Source organism: Vespula pensylvanica, chromosome 16 (assembly GCF_014466175.1).
Source record: "Vespula pensylvanica isolate Volc-1 chromosome 16, ASM1446617v1, whole genome shotgun sequence".
Taxonomy (NCBI): Eukaryota; Metazoa; Arthropoda; class Insecta; order Hymenoptera; family Vespidae; genus Vespula; species Vespula pensylvanica.
The window spans coordinates 1-25,816 of record NC_057700.1 but is presented as its reverse complement, the minus strand read 5'-3'; the positions used below and the strand labels follow the sequence as shown (position 1 = coordinate 25,816).

At 39.9% G+C, this 25,816-nt stretch overlaps 1 protein-coding gene and 2 long non-coding RNA genes across 13 annotated transcripts in view; 1 reads left to right on the top strand and 2 right to left on the bottom strand.

Annotated features, from left to right (window-relative positions):
• Positions 1-19,447, bottom strand: part of LOC122634887 (dual 3',5'-cyclic-AMP and -GMP phosphodiesterase 11-like) — a 43,615-nt gene extending 24,168 nt beyond the window's left edge. The window contains exons 1-3 of one of the 10 annotated variants that reach the window (XM_043824337.1): positions 19,271-19,405; positions 18,335-18,679; positions 10,274-10,378 (exon numbers count right to left, since the gene is read on the bottom strand). Coding sequence is in view for 6 of the 10 variants with exons in the window: in XM_043824326.1 (XP_043680261.1) it covers positions 10,274-10,378; positions 19,271-19,406 (241 nt within the window). In the remaining 4 variants the exon portion in view is untranslated. Of the gene's footprint in view, positions 1-495; positions 2,260-10,273; positions 10,379-14,134; positions 14,157-15,578; positions 15,601-18,334; positions 18,746-19,184 lie in introns of those variants that run through there. The other 9 variants (XM_043824334.1, XM_043824336.1, XM_043824326.1 and 6 more) reach the window with 9 other exon arrangements.
• Positions 6,695-14,108, top strand: LOC122634892. The gene is made up of 3 exons (XR_006328502.1): positions 6,695-6,933; positions 7,055-7,251; positions 13,608-14,108. It is a non-coding gene; the product is annotated as an uncharacterized LOC122634892 (long non-coding RNA).
• Positions 19,448-20,485: 1,038 nt separating the features above from the next.
• Positions 20,486-23,563, bottom strand: LOC122634851. 2 transcript variants are annotated; one of them, XR_006328489.1, is made up of 4 exons: positions 22,773-23,563; positions 22,075-22,559; positions 21,863-21,980; positions 20,486-21,787 (listed from the first exon to the last, which is right to left on the bottom strand). It is a non-coding gene; the product is annotated as an uncharacterized LOC122634851 (long non-coding RNA). The 2 variants fall into 2 exon arrangements; XR_006328490.1 differs by having other exon boundaries at positions 22,831-23,563.
• Between the last annotated feature and the right edge of the window lie 2,253 nt (positions 23,564-25,816).

The window sequence follows — 25,816 nt, the reverse complement described above, 5'->3', positions numbered from 1 at the left end:
GCCTCGTTCGATATTGTTTTTAGCCCACGACCCGTTCGCGAGTAATAAAATATTAATCGTCGAAGAGAACAAGTCCAACGGGAAGATCGTCGACTCGCCTATCGCCAAAAATAAGTTGGCCGCGTGCGATAGACTTCATTCAATGGATATTTATGAAGCTGAATTTAACAAAGAAAGAAAACTAGAAAGGTTCTCTTATAAAAGAAAACATAGTTTTCCTAAACGTCTCGAATCTCTTCGAGCTTCTCTCCTTCGATGTGGATAAATATGTACGTATATAGGAGGTAATCGAGTCAAATAATTACTTGATTCTGCGGATGCGCAACGTTTATTAGTACTACGTCATTCTCGTTCACTTTTATACGTACCTACTTATGTAGGTATGTATCCGTTCGATGCATCGTGGCGCGGGAAGATCAAACGAGTTGGTACCTCGAGAAAAAGGAAGAGAAGAAGAAAAACAGAAAGAAAAAGAAAAGGTAAAAGAAAACTTACACTTACATTGGTCGAATATCTTAAGCATCGCTTTCTTCAGCTGCATAATCGCGCGCTGATCGTGTCGTTGCGCCTCGACGAAGGAAAAAGAAAGGGAGGTAGGGTGGATTCGTCGATCATTCGCATATCCTTGGTCGTCCTCGTGACTCGAGCAACGACGGCTTAGAAGTCGATTTCATTCTCTTTTGGATAGACTGACATCGAGAGAGTAAAAGAAAGGACAAAAGGGAAGAGGAACTATGCCACGAAACTTTCGACGGAACATTGCAGTTTCTTTTCGAGCGTTGCTACTTTTGGCGCCATCTTCGACATTCTCTTCTCCTCCTTTTTTATTGTTCTCTCGATAATGTTTTCTTTTTTCTTCCTTTTCTCTAAATTTCTCTTCGTCCTTATACTTTTTTTTTTCGAGTGGCACTTTCCACAAAAGACGAATCTCGAATGCACGCGCGAATCGAGCGATCTCTCTCTCTCTCTCTCTCTCTCTCTCTTTCTCTTTCTCTTTCGACGACGTACGTCGGAGCTCTCCGAGGAAGTCGTCGTCACTTCCGGCGCGCTGGAATCCGCACGATGAATGAACTCGTTCGTGTAATCACTCCCACGTACCGAACCGACCTCTCGGGGCAAATTCGCTCCGATAACACCCACGTGGCCTCGACTCTCTCTCTCCCTTCCTCCCTCCCTCTCCCTCTCTCTCTCTCTCTCTCTCTCTCTCTCTCTCTGAAACGATCGAGCGAATACGTGGGATCTTCCCGTGATTCCCTCTTTCCCAACGAGTTAAACACTGCTTCTTTTCTCTTTTTCTCTATCTCTCTGCACGCTAAAAGATACGCTTTGGTCTCCACGTCGAAGAAGAGACGAGTTTTTCGATGAATCGAACGACAATTCGACAACGATTTCGCTTCGATCTTTGTGTCAAATTCCCCAAGATTTAGTTTAAAAGCACAGATATGTAACCACCTAGCGAGAGTTCCAACGGTGATTCTCGAGCCGCTTGCGGCGTGTAAACAAAAACTCGTCGATCGATTCGAACGCGATCGAACGATGAACAATGGGATCCTTATAGCATCTTCGATTTTCAGTAAATTTCTTAACTAGCTCCACGATCGGTTACGATCCTTCGAACTTGTTCACATTTATTTGTTCGTTCTGTAGCTTCTCTCGCATAAACGACGAAGAGAACCAGACGATAAAACTAGAGCAAATGACAAACACTAAGACGAAGAAAAAAGATTGGGAAAACGTTTAAGCAGAGTGGTCTAAAAAACCATGACGATTCACTCCTCTGCTTTCCCATTGGTCGTTGTCTCTAAGAACGAAAAGCAAAAGTAATAAATAATATGTGAAAAATGCGCAATAAGGAAGTCCCCGCATCGCACACGTGCCCCGTTTCGAACGCGAGCTTGATCGCGACTGCAGAGCGAAGTCGAGTCGAGTCACTGTTGCGCGCCAGACTGAGAGGCCAGCGCAACGACACAACGGACCGACAGAGGGAGAGAGCAAGTGCGATGCGTCAGAAGCGAGGCTGATGCTTGCCAAGAGAAGGTTCGAAAGGCGGGGAGTATTTCAGGCGGTGTGATCGAGAGAGAAAAGGAAAAAGGTATGCTCGGTGAAGAGGAAGAGGGATAGATATCGCGAGGAGCCAGGTAGAGGTAAGATACGCGCAAGAAGGCGCGAACTTGCACGTCTAGCGATGGTAGCGTCGAAGAATTGCATACGAGCATTTTCTTCGTGACGAGTGTGCAGAATTTTGTAATTTCTCGTTTGACTGATGTTTCGCGTACGAAAAAAAAAAAAAAGAGAAAAGAAAAACCCGTGCTCCGTCTATCCTTTCCGTCGCGTCGGGTCGATCCATCCGCGAACGCTCTTTCCCACTCGCTCCATTCCTTCCCTCCTATTTTTTCAAACTTCCTTTTACCACGCCCTGTACAATGAATTAAAAAGGAGTACGCACGTGCAAAAAGTACATAGGTACGAGTTAAACTCCGAGACGACGAAGAAGCTTATCTCCTCCCATCCGCTTTTCGATCGAACATCGCTCGAGATTTTCCGCTTCCTCGCGCGCAGATAGTTCTCTTCTAGAATATCCCCGAATTAACTAACGCGCCTTTCCTAGGGAAAGACCCGAGATGCTCGTGCTATTTAAATTCATCACGGATATGGAAATAACGAGCGAAAGATAAGCGCAGTTTCCTATTCGTTCGGCTCGTTGCGTATCTACGCGACTCACGTTACACCGTGTCGCTCTCTCTCTCTCTCTCTCTCTCTCTCTCTCTCGTCGCTTCTTCCTGTCGCACTTTCTTCTCACGGTTAACGTTAATCGAGATTAAATTTTATCGTTGGACTCGTTACTTCGATCGGTCGGTGAAACGTTGCCGAAAAGATATCCGAAAGATGATTGGTTTGGTTCCTTCAAACGCGTTCGCCGTCGAGTCCGAATGGATTAAAGAGGAGGGCAAAGAAAACATATCGGTACACCGCGAAAGTTTAAAAGCTCTCCAAGTTAGTTCTAAACGAACGTCCGAAAGTCGTTGCTTTGTCGCTCGTAGAAGGAAGGAAAAGTCGCGATTACGGAGAAACGGCGCCATTAGTCCCGCCTCCTGCTACCAAACCCCACCACGACGCGCTCCACCGTTGCTCCGCCGTCGCGTCGATCTTTATCACACGACGTTACGATCTATCGACGTCCGGACCTCTCGTTTCACGCGACCTCTGCTCGCTGCTCCGTACATGTGCGTCTCCATCGGATATATCACCCCGATTAGCATGATCGATGTATTTTATTATTTTTTTCGAATACTTGGGAATATCGGGATGGAAGCTTTACATAATTACGAGATCGTCGGATTATTTATTTATGATGCGCGTCGGTCGTGGGCGCATTTTATAGTAAGTAGGCGCGAGGCCTACAACAGCGTTACATCGTAATTCCACGTTACTCCTGTGCGCGGCGCTCGTTTCTTCGCGACGCGATACGTCGACTATGAAACATCACACCTTTCTTTTCTCCCTTTCGTCCGACGGACGATCGTAAAAAAGAAAAGAATAAGCGAACAGGGAAAAGGGGGAAAATCGAAAGAATTTAACGTGCTTCAGGAAAAGTCGTTATAATTTAGGAGAAAATCAAAGAGCGAGAGCAACGAGAGTCTCTTGCTCGTGCGCACGCTCGCGCGCACGCCCGCACTTACGTCACGCGCGCAAGGCCTTCGCTAATCTTCGATAAAGTAAACACGACTTTTATCGTCCCGCCGGTTGTCCGTGTCGCGTAGGTTAACGTTATGGACGATCTTCCTCGAGGGTGAGGAGGGAAATCGACGAGGAACGAGTCTTACGTGTACTAGCCACGTTGTAACAACGCGCTGGCGCGAATACTTTTTTCATTTTTCTTTTGCTCTTATAAAACTGAACCGGGCTAGGGAATAGGGGAGGGATAGGAGAATCTAGAGACCGTTCGTGTTTCTTTCAAACCAAAGCAAACGGACGTAAGAAGTCGAGCTCGGCAGTGTTCCAATGAAATGGCAAAGTGCAATGCCGTCACAATAGAAAAAATGTTATATTGCGAAGAAACAAAGAGCGCGCGAGCGAGCGAAAGGGGGGGGAGAGAGAGAGAGAGAGAAAGAGAGAGATGCTCTTCCAAGTAAGTCGAGTTTTGTCAAGCGAGGGAAGCGTTATCTATTCCGTTGCTCGCTGAGTGTACGCTGGCGTCGCCTCGTGCACGATAAAGACGCATACGCATATTTACATAAGTATATGAGCGCGTCCGGGTGAGGAAGGATAAGAAAAGTAAAAGGAGGAGAAAAAAGGAAACGCGTTAAACGTAGGCGAATTAATACCAACGAACGAAGGAAGGAAGAAGGAAAACGATTTATCGTCTCTACCATGGCTTCGGATCCTTTCTCGGTATAAGGCAATAAGAATTAATTATGTGAAAAAAATAAAAGAAGAAGAAGAAGAAAACAGATAAAAGAGAGATAGAGTACATGTACGTATCGAGCGCTTGTCACATCACGATTACTTCCGACTCGGCCGCGGCGCCGGTTCTTTATCGATAGTCGTCAAATCGTGTGCTAGTGCGCGATCTCGAAAACGCTCGCTCGAATCTCGTCTTCGATTCCTCTTTTTCTTCAACGTCGTTTCGTATGAAATCATATCGAATGTAACGTGCAACTTGGTCCGTCCAAAGTAAAAGACATCTAATAATTTTTGTCTCTTTTTTATTTCTACGTTAAGCGTAGACGTCACTCTACTCCACTTCGTACCCGTAATGATACGTACCCGTGTCTCGATTATTTTAAATTCAAATCTATCGCACCGTTTACGATTAGTCGTTCATCGCACCGTTTTAATACCATTATTTAATACACACGCTTTTCCGTTAAATAAGGCGTAAACGTTGAGCTCGCGCCCACGTTAAATGTTTCTCGGGAAACACGATAAAAATATCGATTACGCGCGTTCCTTCAGAATCTATGCGGTCGCGGAGGAGCGACGATCGTAAAAATCATTCTCGAGACGCGAAACGGTAAATTCGGTTCTCGGCTAAAATAGTAGTTGCGAGAATTTTGCGTTGGCGAATTAATTGAAAGGTTATTCGCGATCGAACGAAGAAAATAACGAATGAGGCACGATATAGACCGAGTATTGCATGTATATTTCCATGAAAAAATCCTCGCGTTTACATGTCTCCGGTGGAATCGTTCCTTTTCTCTCTCTCGCCCCCCTTTTTATTACTTTTTCTTTGTTTTTTTGTTCTTCTTTCCAAAGAATTCGATGCTTATTCGATGTAATCCGTTAACACTTTTTCGTTGATCTATGCAATCTTATACATCGGTCGATCTTAGACGAGCAAGAATGGAAGAAAAACGGATATCTTGATTACGAGGAAGAGAAGAGGAAAGGAAACTGTTGCATACGATGGTAGAACGAAAAATACAAAAGAGAGATAAGGATATCGCGTTCGTCACGTTTTCGCGCGTCGTATGTACTTACATACGTACGCGTTTCGAGTTTGCATGCCTTCGTCCGTTGTGCTCTCCTCGTCAGTGCGTTCGCGACGACGAACGGAAGAGAGGGAACGAGAGAGAAACGGGCAAAGCCAGTCGAGTTTTCACAAGAGCGACGCGCACGTGTGTATGTAAGTACGTGCGCGAGTCCAAGTCAGCCAAGTTATGTAACCGATGAGGTAGCGTTCGGAGTATCGTGCCGACACGTCGGAGCTTCGCTCAGCACTACCGTCGCTCGTCGTCTCTCGAGTAAACTGTTCGAAAGGGACCAAAACAGCATCGCAATTTTTCATCGATGCAGCGAAAAAGTCGTTATTTCTTCTATCCATTGGAATATGGAATATAAATGCGCGCGCGCGCGTGCGCTTGCGCGTACACACGCACACATTGTTAGACTCTAAATTTATCTTTCATGGCCACCGAGCGATATTATAGATACGTAGATTTACGATACGTTCTTGTGCATTTTTTTATAGCACAAGAGAAAGTGAATAAGAGTAGCTGTACGGATAAAAAGACGTCATAACGTATGGAATATGATCGGTCGAATGAACTAGTTACCGATACTTTACGAATTTGAGGAAAAAGTACGACACGGTTCGTTATAATATATATTAGAGTATAACCGAATTGAGAGATTTTCTATAATCATTTTCAGAATTTTGACGCGCTTTCGAAACTTATCTTGATAAATATATCGAAATATCGTGATGCTTCTATACGAAGAGTAAACGATTAAGGGGTAGAGGGGAGACTGACCGCTCGGTGGCCTTCTTTCTCTCGAATAGAACGAAAAGGATGAAAAAGGAGGAAGAAGCATGGGCGGCGTTGCGCAATCGGCGAGTCCGTGTTGCGGATGTCGCCGCTCTTGTCAGCTAGAATAATGAGAAACGTTGAAAGCGCGGGCGTTGTCCGGTCGCGTCAAGATCCTTCGTCTGCAGTTCGAGGATTACCTCACATTTCAGGAAACGTTGCATTAACTGCGTTCCCTCTCTTTCTCTCTTCCTTCTCCTCCTCCTCCTCCTCCTCTTTATTGCCTCCTCGTTGCACGCGCACTTTATAGCAGGAGAAAAAAAGAGATAGATTTTTGTCACTAAACTTATTAGCTTTCAGCTCCGAGGGAAAATAATGTCGATAGCTGTAAAGCTCTCCTTTTGACGAGAACGCCTCGTAACGCTTGATGGAACGTTATCTTTCTCTCTCCCCCTGTCGGTAAGTTCTACGTTCCGGTGCATCGTTGTCATTGTCAAGTAGAATTTGCCAAAGCATTCGGAAGCAAACGGAATCTCGTTTATAACCGATCATCGAACGCATACGATATTTTTCGCGACAGAAAGAAAATTTCTCCTAAGAGAAGCGACCGCCGCTGCGAATTTCTAATCGGTCTGACCATGAATTACCGATTCCATTACTTTTCCAATTGAGTGTTAAGAATTCGGTAGGTGTATTAAACTGCATTTCGAGGCGATCGTAGCAGTTGCATCTATCAAAAGAAACCTAATGAAAGTTTTCCTCGAATAGAGGGAGAGAGAGAGAGAGAGAGAGAGAGAGAGAGAGAGAGAGAGAGAGAGAGAGAGAGACATGAAATCGTTGCGACTCGCAGACGCCAAGATTTGTTCCACGTGACTTGTCGCCTCTCGTTTCCGCTTTCCAGTCGCATGACGGACTACAAGGAATGAAACCATTGACGCGTTTCCGGCCACAGCGAGGACAAACGTGACAACGTAGAAGAGAAGAAGCGACGTTTAAATCAAAGGTAACGAAGGCTTCCTCTTCTCATTGAATGTACGAAAAAAATGAGAAAAGGAAAGACTTTTCTTCGTTTCTCCTTCGATCTATCTATCTCCTAAGAGATTTTTGTGTCCGACTAAGGGATCCCTTATTTTCTTAGCGAGATTACTTTTCGTCTTTCTTAGTTTAAAATTTAAGCGTTTAACGAGCGTGCCGATTTTAACGAGATCGTTAAGGGCGCACGTACCGAAGTGCTCGAACAGAAGCCACAGGATACTTACAATTAATCTAGCGATTAGCCGCAAAAACGCGTGTACGCTCTGATTCCACATTTCCGCCTTAAAAGAAAGAAAAAAAAGGAGGTCGTGAAATCGCCGTTTCGTTTCCGATGGAACGACTAAGCCGGATGGTACGATGACCAGATAAAGAAACGTGCCGAGGAAACGAAAATTGACAAACCGATAGTAGCCCGTTCGTTTCTCTATGCGATATACCTTCGAACAATTTTACGATGATGTATTCGTGTTTGCGATACCAATTTTCTACGCTATTTTTCTTTTCTTCCTTATTTCTTTTAATCTTCTCACGTCTCGCCTATATTTTGCTCGCTTTATTTTGCAACGAGATAACGTCACGTTAATGAATAAATAAAAGAATCCCATATCGCTTTTCTCGAGCTTAAATTCGTGATAATCGAAATTCTTCTGGCGACTACGAGCATTCTTCCATCCAACATTGCAAATTGATACTTGAGATTGAACCTTTCAATCTGAAAGATGACGTTTATTAAGTGTCAAGAAGCCGCAACGAGAACGTTCCTCATCAAGCGCAAGTAGTATCTCTCTCGTTCGTAAATATATCTTATCGCATCTTCAAATCATATATTTAATGGGTGCCAACATCACGGTCGTACAATGATGCTGATTACAGTAAGATAAATGGGCAACATATATATTGCGATATGTGAAGAATAATGAAAGTAAAAAACAAATAAGGAAAAGATAAAGATGAAAATAGCGCTACGCAATACGATACCGTATAGCGAAATAAAATTCGTCAGTATATACTTTTATAACTAAAGAACCTCATTTCTCTTGCATTACCTCATCGATACATCTCTCCGTTATACGAATATATGCGGACGCAAGAAGCTTTGTGAGATGCATTTATTCATAACTTCCTCTCTTGTACCAATACCAAGGATTTTTGGTATTACGGTTTCACGTAAATCTCTTCGGAAACGAATTCTCCTTGTTCTCCTAAAGTTTTCAACGTTGTCAATTTCTGTTGAATGTAAAATTATTGACTTATAATCGATAATCAAATCGACTTTGCTTCAATTTCGAACCGCTAAAACACCGAATAGATTTATGAATCGTTTCGAATAAGGATTTGAACGAGGATTTCAATAAAAATCCACGTGCGAGTAGAGTTTAGCAAGAAACAAAATCGAGTAGTAACGCAAGTATCGCTAATAAAAAAAACAATCTTACGATAAAAAGGCAAAAGTCGAGATTCCATTTGGACAGAGAAAACAGAAAAACGGATGTGGTACGAGAGTCTAATTCCTTTGAGATTACGAATCGCAATCTTCCTACGGTCAACCGACCTAAAAACGATTAGACAACTTGTTGTTCTTGCGCGCGATTACGAGAGAGAGAGAGAGAGAGAGACGCGGAAACGACTGCGACGAAAATAAAGAATTACCGGGAAAGCTACAACGCGATTATCCTCGGCGATATCGTCACCGTGCTCGCGCCGTGAGTTTGTCATCGTCGAAACGTTCATGTTACTCGTCCAGGTCACGAGGTCACAGTAGTATCGTACTCTCACTGTTTCATTCCACCTATATGCAAAGATATCTTTTCTAATATCCTTACATGTACGTACGTCGCGTACCCGCTTTTAAATACAATTTCTTTTCCTTCAGAATTGTCGTAAACCGTCTTTGTTCATGTTAAACATTAGGTAACTACATATAAGTTCACGATCATTTAGAGTCATCTCTAAATTTCGGTATCTTCTTATTTTATTCATTCTTATGTCGTCGTTGTTCGTGTTAAGTTATGACGTTTTCCATTGAAACAAACCTTGATCGGGTTAACTTTTGATACAACTTTCTATCTTCGCATCGAGCGAAAAAACTTGTACAGTGATAATTTGCGAAATGAGGAAGACGAGCTAAGAGCCGGCACACGCGTAACGATTCACCTCGCTTGAAAAGGATTCATTGAGAGATGCAGGATTGACCGGCCGAGGTTAATAAGTCGGGGTCAAGTGCACTCGTATCGGATTAGCCGGTCGCGGAGAAATTGACCTCAGGCCAATTGCATGGGTTCTCCGTTCGCGAGTCTGCCAGATGTGGCGAATAACTAGAATAAATAGACTTTGCAGGTCAACCGGAATGTTTCATAACTCCTGATCTCTAAATTGTTCTTCATCAAAATACTCTTTGACGCGTCCATCGAGCATCGTCAACATCTCGTAGAAGCTTTGGCACTGAAGCCATTTACCTATTTGATAGGAAACTTACCAACGGATTGACTGAAGGAATTAATTAAAATTTCTTCGCGTCAATTCCCGGGGATTTGTTACTAAAATTGTCTTCGCAATCCACAACGATTAATTTTCAAAAACAACCAGTCGGCAAAGCACGGAACTTGGAAGTACGACTTTCACAAAGGAGATACGAACGCTCTCGAAGAAGAGAAACGAAATAAGCCCTTCGAACCGACCCCTTCGTATCGCGGTTTATCGGACAATCGATTTTTCCGATTCGATTAATACTTAAATCCTGTGTCACCAATGCGATAAGCATTGGTCAGTTCTATAATTGGAATCATTCCTTGACATTCTCGAATTCCGATTAGTAATCGCAAAAATTTCACGAAGAGCTCGATCAAATTTCAATCTGATAGCGATCTTATATATCGATTTTCTTTTATATTGCGAGCGGAAACATTTGAAATGGAAAGAGAGAAAGATAGAAAGAGGAAAAAGTAAGTACTTGTCGCGCGAATCTAGTCGAATGCAGATTGTACACTTACCCGGCTTCCTGCGCGAGCTCCACAGCACAGGAGGATGCGCGGAGGCGGCGACGGCAACGGAGGGCTTACCACCAGAGGCAGCCAGCTTGACTGCGTTCGGAAAACCTGCGAAAGACGGAAAATCCGATAAAGAATTTATGTCAATTGTTAAATCAAATATCAACGTCTACCTCGCTAGCTAACGCGATTACGCGTCCACCGTCTTTCGTGCGCTTTCGCAACAGTAGCTAATACCCGTACGTATATAATACGCAATAAAGACACATCTCCTTCGTATTTTCAACAGAGTTTCTTCCTTTATTAATATCTCATTACGTTTGAGAGAGAAATTTGTTTATTTACTCTATTTACGATTAATTTTCTAAAACGGTAAGAAAAGAAAGATAAAAGCTTTCGGACGAAAGTCGGTTTTTGGTTGGATCTGCAAGGAGAAACGTCTCATCTCTAAAAGGTTCGTTCGTTCGTTCGAAAGAGAGAGCGAGCGAGCGAGCGAGCGAGCGAGAGAGAGAGAGAGAGAGAGAGAGAGAGAGAGAGAGAGAGAGAGAGACTAAAGTAATGAAAGTCGCAAAAGGTAGCTAGGCAGGAACTATTCGTTTCGTCTCGATGAACGTACCAGGTTTATCTTCAACGAAATTTTTGCCCAAGCCCAACTTAATTAATTCGAGTTATTTTCTATTTGATTGTGAGATGCAAACAAAACGGTACCCAAGTGGAATGGAACGTCGAGACAATTGTTAGAATAATCTTCTCCTATTTTCCAAGATAAAAGAGCTACGTGATAACATGGGAAAGAGGTGCCGTACCGCGGTCCTTTAGATTGAAACAACGGAAATCGGTATTACGATATTACTTTCGATTCACTTCGGTGATCGATAATTAATCGTTGAATGGACATCTTTGCGAGTCTTTCGCCGCAATCCCCTACGTACATAGTTCAAAGTCGGGATCATTTCACGAAATACATATCTGATTACGCGATCATACGCAGAACAACCGTTCGCAATTCGATCGTGTTATCGCGAAACACGATCGTTGGCGCCAGTCGATATACATAGGTACGTAACGTATTGTTACATGCTTCTGACAGTCACGTGGGCGATCCACAGGCGCGAGCGTGCATTGAATGTGACCAATGAGAACAACGATTACGATCGACAAGGGACAGAGAAAGAAGACCATCGTCCTCACCATCGATCGTAATGCCGCGGCAGAAGAATGAAACGCGAATAAAAAGTGCCAATTATTTTTCTCGATCGTATCTGTGAACGATATTCGCAATGCGAATGGTGGATTTTCAATTTTCAATACGATTTCTTTGAATGTGAAGTAAAGCGCTTCGATGAAATCGATCGCGAAGCGACTCGGTGTCGACACTAAATGTATTGGGGAGACGAAACAAAAGTTTCCTGTCCTTCCTGGTTCGTTCGATCGTGCGATTCCTTTTCTACCGATTGGTTTCTTCATCGCAACGACCGCAATAAATATTTGTGCAAGAGCATGCGACGACGACGAAATGTTAGAAGCATAACAGGATACATAATGCATGGCCTTGCAATTCGTGCAAAAGCCGCTCAAATTTCCGTCGTGCAGCTGACGTCTTTCGAACGAACGATTTTTTATACACGCGAAACCGATCATACGTCAACGTGACGCGGATCGCGAAGAAATCGAAGGAAAGTTTTATGGAAATTACCGGTTCTCCCCAATCGTTTGCTTTTCCTTTTGTCTACGATCGACGTACATAGGTATATCTAAACGATCCGTAAAAGTTCTTACCTCGCCAAATATCAATAACAGGATCGAACGTGTTTGAAAAGAAATAAAGCTACTCTTTAGCCTTTAATAATCTTTTGGTATTCGCGATTAATTTTATTCGCATTTTAATCTACAAAATCGTCGAAACCAGATAGAATAGTAATCAAGTGATTTTGAATATATGGTAACGTGTTAGTTAATGAAAAAGTAAGAAATATTGCGACTATACTTTCTACAGATACCATCCAAGATTTTCGCATCGAGGTTAACGTCGAGTACGCCGAGGGCCATATCGTCGCGGGTCATCGGATTCTTCTGAATTCGCACGGATGTTCCTCCATTCACGAGTCGCGCTCGTGAAAGGAGATCGTCAAAGAAAATCGAGAAGGGGATCGTCACATTCGCGAGTATTCGTGCGCGAGTTTACGTGCGAGTTTACGTACGAGTCTAGGTGAGAGTCTACGTACGAGTCTACGTGAGAGCCTACGTGAGAGCCTACGTGAGAGCCTACGTGCGAGTCTACGTGCGTAGTAAATATATATCTACGATCGTATATCTACGATCGACGAATTCAAAAGGCTTCGGACGGAACCTACAATGGAGGACGCGCTTCGACCATTACCATTGCCATTACCATACTCAATGATGGATACGAGAGGACGTTATGCGCCTGATTCTCCCTACCAAACGAAACCTTGACACTAGCTTATTCACGAATATAGTCCCAAAGCGACGGATCTATCGACGAGACATCAACAACATCACACGCTATTATTCCTTTTCATTTTGGATTCTGGGTTTACGAAGATCGAGGCAACAATGAGACGTGAAATTAACGTGAAAAAGGATAGGGAAAAAAAAACGATATTCGATATTCGATATTCGATGTCGTATCAATCGTGCAGCGAGACGTCGGCTTGACTTTTAAACGTCGAAACCGAGACCGATTTGGGTATTAAAGTTTGAATTACATTATGCCTACTATTGCAGATATAATGAAGCGTAACGAGAGTTACGTCATGTGGAGTCGTAACGTAATATGTACCGTAATATGTCATCGTACATCCGGTGACAGCGTAAAACAGTAGGCGTATTCACTTTGCACGGGACTCACCGACATGAGTCGTTCGAACTAACGAATCCCTCACTTTTGCCTTTCGACGAAGAATCGCTTGCACGCGTTTCCTTGTTTCTTTACTTCCTTACTTCGTTTCTATGAGAAAGATCAATTATCAAATTTACATACTTATAGATATCGTTTATACCATAAAATAATCCACCGACTGCTCCAATAAATTGATTTACTTGCGGGTTGTTTTATCGATAAAAGTTCATAGGTGTACAGGTATTTTTACATATTGCGTGTGTGTGTGTGTATAATACTCGTCGAAAGCTGACTAGAGAATAGCGAATATTCTATAGGAAGAATATCGTGTACGTGCAACAACTGAGGGATACAATAATTCATTTCTCGTCAGTGGCGCCGGCGCATATTTTTCTCCGGTTAACAATAAGATAGCGTATAAAGCTATGATTTCGTTCGTACGTCTTGATAAACCATCTTGCATTATTCTTATAGATGTATGGCTGGAACGTGAGAACGCTCTTTGAACTCTCCAAGGCAAGTGCCACATCGAAGGTGAGTGTTACTGTTAAAACGGTCATGAGAAATGGAGATTATACTCATCTACTGTTAGGGTCTATCTACTCCAATAAATAGCCGACGACCGTGAGATTCGCCGAGTAACGAGAAACGAAAAACGGCGAAGGATTTTAATCCGTCCTCTCCTGTCCCCGATCATCTACGTCATTGCGGTACGTGATTTTACAAAGAGAAGCGAGGCAAGCTGGCAGACAGGCAAAACCAGGCAAGGAGGCCGGCAGGCAAGCAGACAGGAAAGCAGGCAGATGGCGAATGGAGTGGAGCGTTTTACGCCTGGCTTCTCGAAATTCGAATTAGGAATCTTTCATCGCGTTCATTCCACTACATCATTCTTATCGATCTTTGAATTGAATTTTTTCGTTGAATTGCTTTTAAATCGAAGCGATCTAATAACGAATAAAAACGAATACAAGCGGACGCTCTATGGAATACCGAATACATACTCATCATTTTTATCTATATACTCAATGATGATATATCGTTGCACGCTGCGTTCTTCTTATTAGGGGCTCTTCTTAACCAGGCCTGACTGCTCGAACACTCGTACTTTTTTGTTCAATTATAAAACATGTGTCTAAATTCGTATTTTCTTCGATATCAAATAAAAAACGAAATTACTTGAGCGAGATAGATAAAATTTTAAAGGAAATGACAACGCGCGAACATATATAGTAAAGAATTCGTCCTTTTGAATATCCAAATGAATTTTTTCTCGAAGCAAAATCGACTTTAGGATCGAGCCGACGAGACAATTTTCGGTCGGAGCTCGTCACGATCAAAGAAGCTTGCTAAGTACGTTGACAGAGGAACTAGCGTACGCGAATTTATATGACTTTTGTTTTGGACTGGAAGCTTTTATAAATGCTCGCAGAAGAAGAGAGAGAGAGAGAGAGAGAGAGAGAGAGAGAGGGATTGAGCGCGTGAGCGAGCGAGCGAGCGAGAGAGAGAGAGAAAGAGAGGAAGACAGCATACAAACTCGAGGAGGAAAGAGGAACCATCCGGACCGGATGCCAGTCTATGCGTCAGAAGACCCGTGGAAAATTACTGTGAGCCATATGACAAAGTACACGACCGTACACGTTCGTACATATACCCTACATAGGCCGTATGATCTTCCGCAAGTACGATATTTCTCTTTGATTTTGTACAAACCATCCCAAGTTCGGAAGTATCCTGTCGAGTAAATAGCTGCTAAGTAACTGATATTTACTATGCATACAAGCTGCTCGCCTCGAGAAGGAAGGTATCTCTTCTCGAGTAGAACACGGAATTATTAACTTTTCGCTATTTCGAGCGAAGCCTCCGCCGTGTTCATATATGTAGGTATACAGAGGCTACGTCGATTCTCCAACTTCTCTCTCGATTAACTTTCAAAATTCTATTGAAATTCGAATTGAAAGTCGAAGAACCGGATTAGCGACGGGGAAGAACCAATAATTGGTCGAGTAGAGTAAACGATGGCGACTCGAGGAAAAATTGTATAATGGTCAGGAATAATTATCGCGCTACGGATTATCATCTTTCGCGTAAACGAATCGAATATAGAAATGGAATCGTTTAACTTGTTACACTTCCATTTCGAAGATATATTATACTTTATAATCGAATATAGAGTATGTAAGGTATAAAAAGGCGTAAAGAGGAAGAACGAGAAAAATGTGAACGAGTTTCTCTTTTTGCGCAATTGCCGTTTAAATTTTGGAAATGAGAAAGAGAAAAAGATAGAAACATTTATCATCGATTTTTCCTCGAATAACATTATTGATTCGATTAAGGATTAAGTGTATGTACTGCTTTATAGTACATCCACGTGTGTGTCGTATACGTATGTATGTATATGTACAAACTTACAAACTTACGACTAGAGCTTGAAAAACAACGAGTTACTTTGCATATCTCGAATCTCCAGGTTTTCCTCTTTCCTCTTGCAAGTCCTCCGAATGCGTCCGGTATTAATTATCAACAAAGCTAATGACTCGAAGTAGGGTCACGAGATGCTTGTCAGCTAGAAGCAACTACTAAGAGCCCTATGAGAATCTTTACTACGTCGATTTATCCGTACTATTATATGTATGCAGACGCATTTATCTAATAAGACCCGACGTAACGGTAAAGTACTTACCAAAAACAAAAAAAGTATTCCAGCTCGTCTTAGATCAAATAAACGAGATAATCGACTTTTGTAGATATAGTTCCGTACTTGCTACAATTTCATGACAAGTTACAAGAGGAATCGCAAACAGGGGTCAATGTCTTTCTTGTCCATAATAACAAATGATCGAAAATAAAAGATTATCCAACGACAAAAGGATCACCCCTTATCGCGTTATCGTTAATAAATAAATAAATATATAGGCGTACGGAATAGCTTTTATATTTATATACTTGTATCATTTTTCTCTTTCTTTCTATCATTTTTATTTTCGCATCGTGCCTCTGATGGGTCTTTGAAGATTATCACGAACCTTTGCGATAGCACGAACAATGTTTTAGATAACGCTAGATAGAGAAGGAAACGCGATAAATAGACACGAAGGTAACGATATCGAACAAAATGAAAGAATACATAGAGAGAGATAGAGGGGAGAAAGGGAGGGGAGATAGGGGAAAGAGAGAGAGAGAGAGAGAGAGAGAGAGAGAGAGAGAGAGAGAGAGAGAGAGAGAGAGAGAGAGAGAGAGAGAGTAAGAGAGAAAGTTATTCGTTTTGCATTGAGCTAACAAATATAAGTTAGGAGTTTCCACCCACGAGCTTAATATTTCAACTTTACCGACAGAGCTTGTACCTTCACGCGCAAACGAATGTCGTATCGACGTACATAATTGTAAAATAATCGTAAAACATACACGCGCATAATGATTCGTTTTCAAGTACACACGAGACCGTCGACAAATGTCAACGCATGTACTGTACTACATGCTTACATTGTTGCGCAATTCGCAATGAGTGACAGAAACTTATAACCGCTGTTAAGCGGTTATAACCGCCGAACGTGTCGCTTCGGCTCGATGATCTAACGTTTTACCGTGAAACTTTGAAAAAAATGTTCTTTTCTTCCCTTACTGGTAGACACAAATGAGTTCGTTTAACCTTGCATTCGAAAAGTTCCTTAATATCTAAATAATATATAGTTTTTTTCTAAAAATTGCATCATTCTTTATTTTACTCTTTACATATTTTCGAGAAATATAATGCAAATTCGTTGAAACGTTCAAATTCTATTAAATGTCACGTAGGCAGAGAAGAATCGAGAGAAGATAAATAAAATAAGCAATAAGTAGTAAAACGAAAACGACATACAACGATACATTCCTAAGAGAGCTTCCCTATTTCCGTGCACGTCCTTAAAGAAAGAAAAATATTTTCTTAATGTTAGGTCTAATCCAAACGACTGTTAGAAGTAACGCTTGTTAGAAGTAACGCACACACGCAGGGAATCGATTTCAAGAGACCTATAGAGAAACATTCTCGTTTCGAGAGAAGAAACTTTGAAAGTTTAACTAGCGACATTATAAGTCTAAAAGCGAAAGGATGCCGTGCAACGAAATTCAATCTTCGAAATTCGATTTCATCCTTCAACGGCAACGTAGAATTCTTGCGAGAGAATTTTAAGATAATTTGTCGAAGACGTGGCTCTCCAAGTTTTGAAAATAATCATATGACACAACGAGCGATGTATGTATCGGTTAAATTTTTTTAAATATCTGCGATCATACGTTTCTCCTTCCCTTCTTTATACGATACGACGAAAGTTGGAAAACACATATGAAAACATAGGTATACCTATGCAAGTACACTTGCTTGATTTTCCTTGTAAAAGATTTAAGTCGTAACTACGATCTCGAGTACGGGTGATACTTATTGCTCTCTTTTTTAAGCCTTATCGAGGTATGTTCGAGGGTAGATCTCCATGTTCGAGGATAAAGTCAATTTCTCTCTCTCTCTCTCTCTCTCGTTCCTCCTCGTATGTTCAATCTCTTTTATCGTTCTCTAATCTGCAGACACCAAGGATTCCGATGGAACACTGCGTTACGCAAAATGATCTACGGAAATCAAGAAGGTTCATTTAAATTACCGTTTCTTTTGCCTTGCTTTTACCTCACAGTCAGAAAGGTTCAAGCGACACCGATTAGAGAAGTTTCTTTTGCCTTTTAAAACGGCCTTCAAAGAATGACGACATGATGAATTTACGTTATTTGATCGATCGCACGGATTCGATTTCTCTTTTTCCAAAAGGAAATTTTTTAAGTATACGCGCCAAATTCAAAATTCAGACAAATTATACAGCGAGCCGAGAAGCGCAGTTTATCGACGGATAAGCGCGTTTCTCGGGTATTCGCCATTGATCTGTTCGAGATGAGTCATTAGTCAAACGTTACAGAGTTCTTTATTTTATTTTCTCTTTCTATCGTACTCTTTAAACAACAAAAGATAGAGAAAAGCATGCACGACACAAAGAACAATTCTTCTCGCAATTAGCGCGTTGACGCTTGCCTCGCGACGTAAAAGATAAATCGACTATAAAATCGAATCTTTAATGGACATCGAGAAGGGCGATATATTTGCATAGGTATATGTAGATGCAAAGTACGAAAGTATGTAGTATAATTGTCTAGAAAATCGAGAGGATAAATTTTTGCCATACCGTTATAACAAAGACGAATCCACGAAAATCCACGTTAATCCACGTTAATCCTAGGCGTACAATACGAAAGATCCTTTGAGTTTCGTTGCTAAAAACCTTGAAGGTATTTACTCGTAGTGCGAAGAACGAACCGATCGATATCTCGACAAACCTATCTCCGATCGTATCTACGTCACGGAGTTCGATTTTCTACGCATAAATTCGTAGACACGATATCGTGTTGGTTCGTTGTGCTTTCTCTTTTCTTCTCTCCTTTAATCTACCACTCCTCCTTTTCTACTTTTCACGACACGATCGATATTTTCCAACTCGTTGGTCCTGTCCAACGAAGAAATCCATTTGCTCCTTTGTTTACATAATATCCCTTGTCGTTACAGCCGTCATATCGTTACAATGTCATACATATATATATCATACATATATATATATATATACTCCGGCGAGTATTTCACATTACAGTCCGACGTGCCTTAACGCGCGTGACTACGCGAACATCTAGCCGCGTTATCAAGAAGAGAAAAACCATCGCGTCGTATGATCAAGGAGAGGAAAAGAGAGTCGATCGATTCGATCGATCTTTCGTGGATCGTGAGAAGGAGGGGCTTCGATCGAGGAAGCGCGTCGGTGCGCAGCGACCTTCCACCTTGAATCTCTCTCTCTCTCTCTCTCTCTCTCTCTCTCTCTTTCTCTCTCTCTCCCTCCCTCTCCCCCCCCCCTCTCTCTCTCTCTCAAGTTTCGCGTCGGTAGAAAATTTCGAAAACTCTTTTGTCAAAGTACGCGATCACGTCGATTTAGATATTTGCTGTAGATTTTCACGAAAAAATTCGATCTTCGAGGCAACACGGCCTACCGAAATATTCGCTCGATATCCACGTCGTATTGTCTATCTCTTCCTCTCTCTCTCTCTCTTTCTCAAAGCCATATACACGCACGCACATATACACGTTTTGCTCGTCTTTCTCCCTCCAACGACAGCCGTTTTTCGTCTTCGTCGTGCGCACGCGAGAACCGGCGAATCCTCGGCAGGAGAGACGAAAACCTGAAGCAGGCGAACCTGCCGCACGGCCTGCATGCACTGACTCTCGTCCGGCCGTACGACGCGACGGAACCCGAACCCGCTGTGTACGACTCGTGGAAGGCTATACACGCTCTCGCGAGCAGGGCCGTACCGAGGATCCGTAGCGCGGATACCGAGTACCGAGAGAAAACGAAAACTCCTTTCTCTCTTTTTCTTTCTCACTCTCAAGAAAGAAACGTCGATCGGACAAGATTCGACTCACCGTTTCTCTGCCGCACCTATTTTTTTCCTTCTTCTTTCTTTTGAATTTTTCTGACTTTCAAATATTTCTGCAAATGCTTTTCTTTTGTTTTTCATTTTTTATCTGTTTCTTCAGTTTACGTTATTTATATAATATGTTTACTATCTAATACGCACTATGATGTATTAATAAATGGAATTCTAATACAAATACGAAAGCATATATTGTCGTAATAATAAAAAAGAGTTAACGAATGAGATACATACACGTACAAACGTCCATGGGTGGCAAAGAATAATGAAAAATGCATTACCGACGATCGTGTGGTTTGTGTTATATTCGAACAAATGGCCGTGCTAACGACGATAAGAGTCAAAAAGTTTTCGGAACAGTCAGCGAACATGTACAAATATATCTGCATATTCATAAATTTGTACATTCAATGAAACAAGAAAATAATTGGGAAAACCGATGGGAACATGCCGAGAGGCGAAATCTATTTTCCACATAGTGCCGATATCAAGGAAGAGAACGGCAAAACCGATTGGCAAGAAGTTCCTACGCTATTCAGACAGGGTCTTGACCCATTCTTGATTCGATCCTGGCTATAGTGCGGTAGTCTAGACTACGCGCCGCGCTACAATCCGCCAGCTGTACGTTCGTGCGAGTACGCTCTAGAGCCTTCCCTCTTCTTTTCTGTGGATGGCCTCCTTCGAGTGTGTACGGACGTGTACGTGTACGCGTACAAATGGACACAGTCGAAGCACCGTGGAGAAAGAGTACGGTTACTTCCCTCTCCAGATGACAACCGCCGTAAAATGCACTCTTCGTCGAGGCACGCGTCGTATGCGAGGGCGCGCGCGAGTATACCGAATGAAACCAGGTGTCTTTCCAACTTCCAAAAATATATTACAGAAGCACGATATATACACCGAGAAAGAGACCTTATGTAGACTCACAAATACTTTTTTTGGAGTCACTCCAAAAACAGCATTCTTTGTTTAACGATGAAATGCGAACGATAGAAACACATCGACAAGCGCTCGTTCGTACGCTTATTTTTAGTCGACAACCAATCTTACTTTCGCGCTTTTCTCTATGGTGATTGCATCAACGAAAAATACTTTTTCTTTTTACAAGAAGAATAATAGGAGTGAAAGAAGTTTTGCTGATTCGTTGAATTTCCTTGGAGCTCCTCATGTGCGTAATGTCGCTGAAATTTTCAACAAATTTTCTTTCTCTCTTTATTATTTTAACGTTTATACGGACAAATCAAATTCGTACAGCGTGAGAGTAAACCAACGTTAAATGTGACTATCCATTTTGATCAGTTTTATCGAATCGTTTAAAACTACCGCGCGTTTCCATGGCGCCTAAATACGTGTGGACAAACAAGTAACTACTAGTAGGTGTCGAAGAGGATCTACGTAACCAGTTGCAGCTAACTCACGGTTTGACACCTTACATTAAATCGACGAGTAACACCATCGCACGGAGTACAACGAAAACTATTGGAATGCTTCATGTCTTAAAGCTTATCGAGAAACGATATAGAGATCGAAGAATAATTGATATCGTAGAACGTGAGAAAATGTAATTGAATAATCATTATTTTACACGCACGCAGACACAATATATTAACACTCATTACAAATTACATCGGATTAAAATTTCTGTAAGTGGATATACATCCAAGTATATTTCCGTTAAATATGCACTATATCGAAGTAGATTTTAAGTTTAATTAACTCTAATGTACTTTGTACACACACCACATTATATGCACACTGCTGCATGTGCTACATGTATCCCTCAACTAAATTTTTTTCTCAATGGGTAACCATTCACAACCAATTAAGAAACGAGAAACATATTACAAATTATTAAGTGAACAAAAACCGTAAAGTGATAATAATTTGCGCCTTAAGTTATAATTCTTAATGCAACGCACGAAAATTATTATACAGACGACGTAAAAGAAGGATATTATTGCGTTCTGATCTGCCCGGTGGACGGGCATTTTGTAGCACGTACCGGATGAGGATATACGAAAAAACAGAAAGCACGATGTATCAAGCCGTGTATCTTCTTTGCAAATATCGGCTTCTTTGCGTTTTGTAAATTTTTACATGCTCGTGATTACGTACTGCAATACTTTGCTCCTCTCGAAACTGCTTCATCTTGTCTCGTATATCTGTGAAATAAATTAAAATTCATAGATTAGTTAAGACGTATGATGGATGTTCCTTTATTTTAATTGCATAATTACCAAAGATAAACGGATGATCTCATTTTAAACGATGTAGTGTGTTTGGATGCTATAGCTTGTCCAAGAACCAATCAAATAATAACCAAGACGATATAGATCGAGAAAATCGGTTTCATTTCTATGATATATAATTGAAATTTTATAATGAATTTTATGAATACTGAAAAATTTCTACCGACGACTATTACTGACGATAATAAAATTATTTATACCGTTTGGATTGCTTGAAAAAGTTTTCATTGGGATGTATAAAGTATGGAGAGAGCGATTACTTGTTGTACGATACTTATGTAATACAACTTGCAAAAACCAAATGACACGAGCAGCGTTAACGGCGCCTTTTTATAGACGAGATTCATCCTCGCGACATCCCATTGAAAGGCCAAGTTTCTTGAATTTCAATTTTCTATAGCTGGGACCTGCGAGAATAAACGATTTTCCTGTTTTAGTTTCCTTTTTTCTTTTTTCTTTTTTATAGCTAACTAGATATATATTCGTCAAACTTATATTAAAGAAAGAAATTAAAATTGTTTTGAAAAATTTTACATACATACGAGTTTATAATATTGCGTAAAATGTATCACCTCATACAATAATTATTTAATTTCTGGTATATCTGTGTAATCGCTGCATGATTTCTGTCGCCACTTGTAATAGTAAAATGATTTCTCCATATTATTTATTTTATATTAATGCTCTAAAAGAACATATTATATAATGTTATATAATATCTTAGTTAAACGTTATTAAGACTCAAACTCAAAATATATTTTAATCTTAAAACTTAAATCAAAATAAGTAAGAATTCAAAAAATAAATAAAACCACAAACGCATTCTATCATACTTTGTACACTTTAAAAGAATGTGCATATAAACACTGAAATCAAGTTACTAATAAACTTAGTTTACATTATGCATTATTATCCTCGATATTATTTCATATTCCTTTTTTCTCTGAACTTCTAACCTCTAAGGATGTGTTTATAGATGTTTATATATTTTCATCATATTTATATTCTTCTTTCACGTTCAAAAATTTGTTATCTTATATGGTACCCCACTCTCTTATACTCGCATAATGTATTCTTCTCTGTTATTTCTTGCTATTTCCCTGTAAACTGTTATAAATTCTTTAGAAATATATTTACTCCTCTTATTTCAAAAATAGCTAATTTTTGACTTGTTCTTTAACTCAATGAATTCAATTATATTATCATATAACATTATATTATTATCAAGAGATATATTACATTTATTAAGAGAGATAGAAATATTGATTAAAAATAAAAGTTTATTATATATTTTTTGAACAGTCCTAATCTATGGAGAGACGATAGATCGAAACAATCCATAAATCGTACTCATTTACACAAGCGTATTTACTAGAATATCTAAGTAGATATATAAGCGAATCAATGAACCTATTATTAATACTTTGCATTTAAAAAATTATAAACTACCGAATAAAATTACGAAACCCATGATACATCTTATGGTTGTACTCTTTTATAAGATTATTTTTATTTTGTATTTTTAATATATTTGCTTTACTATACTTGCATGTATAACAAATTATATATTCTTTAAGCAACTACAAAAGAAAGTGCGAAGAGTCAATATGCTTAATATTAGATATTCAATATATTAAAAATTCTCTTAATTTGAAAGAAATGAATTTATAAATAAATGCAAAAACTATACACACATACACACACATATATCACAATGCAGAGCATAAGCAAAATATAAATAAAAAAATAAACACAGAAATGCTGAATAATTATAAAATTTGTTAAAACTTTGCGTAATATCCGAGTACAGGGAGCTTTGCACTCCTAAGTGAAAATAACAATATTCGTTTTATCAGGTCCTATTTACTTATAGTTAAATACACAATATGTATAAATATATGCCGGTCCATAACCTATATTTACGAAATAGAACGACGTTCACTCTACACACGCTCCACGCTTCACTGACATATCACCAAGGTGCAAAAGCCTACACTAGAGAGTATGCCCCGAGGCATATACCATCGATATCCTACTTTAAACGCGTACATTTCTTAACTATATTTATTAATAAGAGATACGTATCAATCGACTGTCTAATAATTATTGCATTAATGACTAAAGCAAAAAAAACTAGTATACATACGTACTAGTAATATACGAATACTTCCATACAATATATGGTAACTCGACTATGCAAACCGATGTAAATAAAATAATATATTATTGGTCTAATATTTTAAATAATAATCTATTAGTATAATTATTTTATTTGTATTTATTTAAAAATTATCGAGGAACGATATACAATGAATCACCTAACATGAAAATATACAGATGGAAGATACACTGGGCGCGATCAATAACACCATAATAACCGCCAATGAAAGAGAACTTAGAACTAAACCGATACTAATAGTTTCTCATCTCATACAGTAACACTTGGGACATCCATAGAAAGCACAGGGGGAAGAACGGGAATTAATTTATTAGAAACTGAAAATCCTGATCTAAAAATTGATTATTCTATTGATTATCCTATTCTAGGGCCTACGGACTATGACTCTGCAAGTATCTTTGTTTTTTTATTAGCAGTCTACTAGATTTCTTTTTTTCCCCAAACAAAAACTTTATTGAAACTTTTCTTTTATGAACAAATTCTTACTTTCTCGTATATATTTTAAACGCATTGAGGACCCGCCTTGCAAACGCAGCTTCATGAAAATCGCGCGTATAGCTATCATTTGACGTATAGGAAGGGAGTGTACGTTAATAATTGTCCTAATAATCTGTAATTAACAAGGACGATACAAACCTGTCTTTGGTCGGCTACAAACTGTAATGCTAATGGCGTCATTTACACCGTGAGGGTCTTTATCGATTCACGCAGCGCATGCTCCCTATATGACCTTAAATATATTACACCATACATTAAAAATCGATAAAAGATTCAACAATTATAATATTGTGTTTCCATCTTTCTCTGTGAATTTCATTGCATAGGCGACGTAATGCGCATGCACGACGGTCCACTAAGTCTCCTTGATGCCGTTTATTTTATGGTAGGTTATAATCAAGCTTCGTTAAATCCACTCGTTAATTGTAGATAATTAAAATATTTTATCTATACTACATCCCTATTTTATATACTAATCGATAGTTGAAAATGTGATTTTCACGCGTGAATATTCGCAAGTTGTGATATCGTTTCGTTTAAAAAATATCCACAAAAATAAAATCGGTGTCTTCTTACGCTTTCTATTTCGAATTATCTTGTCTTATTTTTGGCAGTATCGGTACTTTCACTTTTTAATGATGTACCAATTAATAATTTGCCATTAATTATACTTCATATATCGTATTTCATTTGATTTTCATACACACAGGCACGCACGCGCACGCACGCGCCCGCACACGCACACACACACACACACACACCCTATGCATATCTCCGTATATGATTATTTCCTAAATAAACATACGCAATTAATTCTATGTCCTACTAATCAATGTCACATTTTTTAGGTTTCCAAAAGTTGTACGTGCTGGAAAAGAACGGTAAACGGATAGAGAAAACAATTATATATAGATATACACACGAAGCAGTTTTACATCACATCAAGCTTATTATTAGATAGAAAATCGTCCTAGGATATCGATATGGAGACAATTATTTTACGTTTTAATATTATAGTTTTATATTTTATAGTTATATTTTAATATTATAGTCTTTGATGATACACGAAACAGCAGATGTATATTTATCGTCATAAGATTCATTAGTAACAAAAAAATTATTATTCCGAAGCCCTGAGAAAAATTTAAAGAATCGTAATAAAGCGTTATGAATGTCTCTTGCAACTTGAGTTTCATTATTAATTTATCATTCCTTTATCATTCCTAACGAAGTTATATCCAGTACCAATCGGATTATTAACGTAA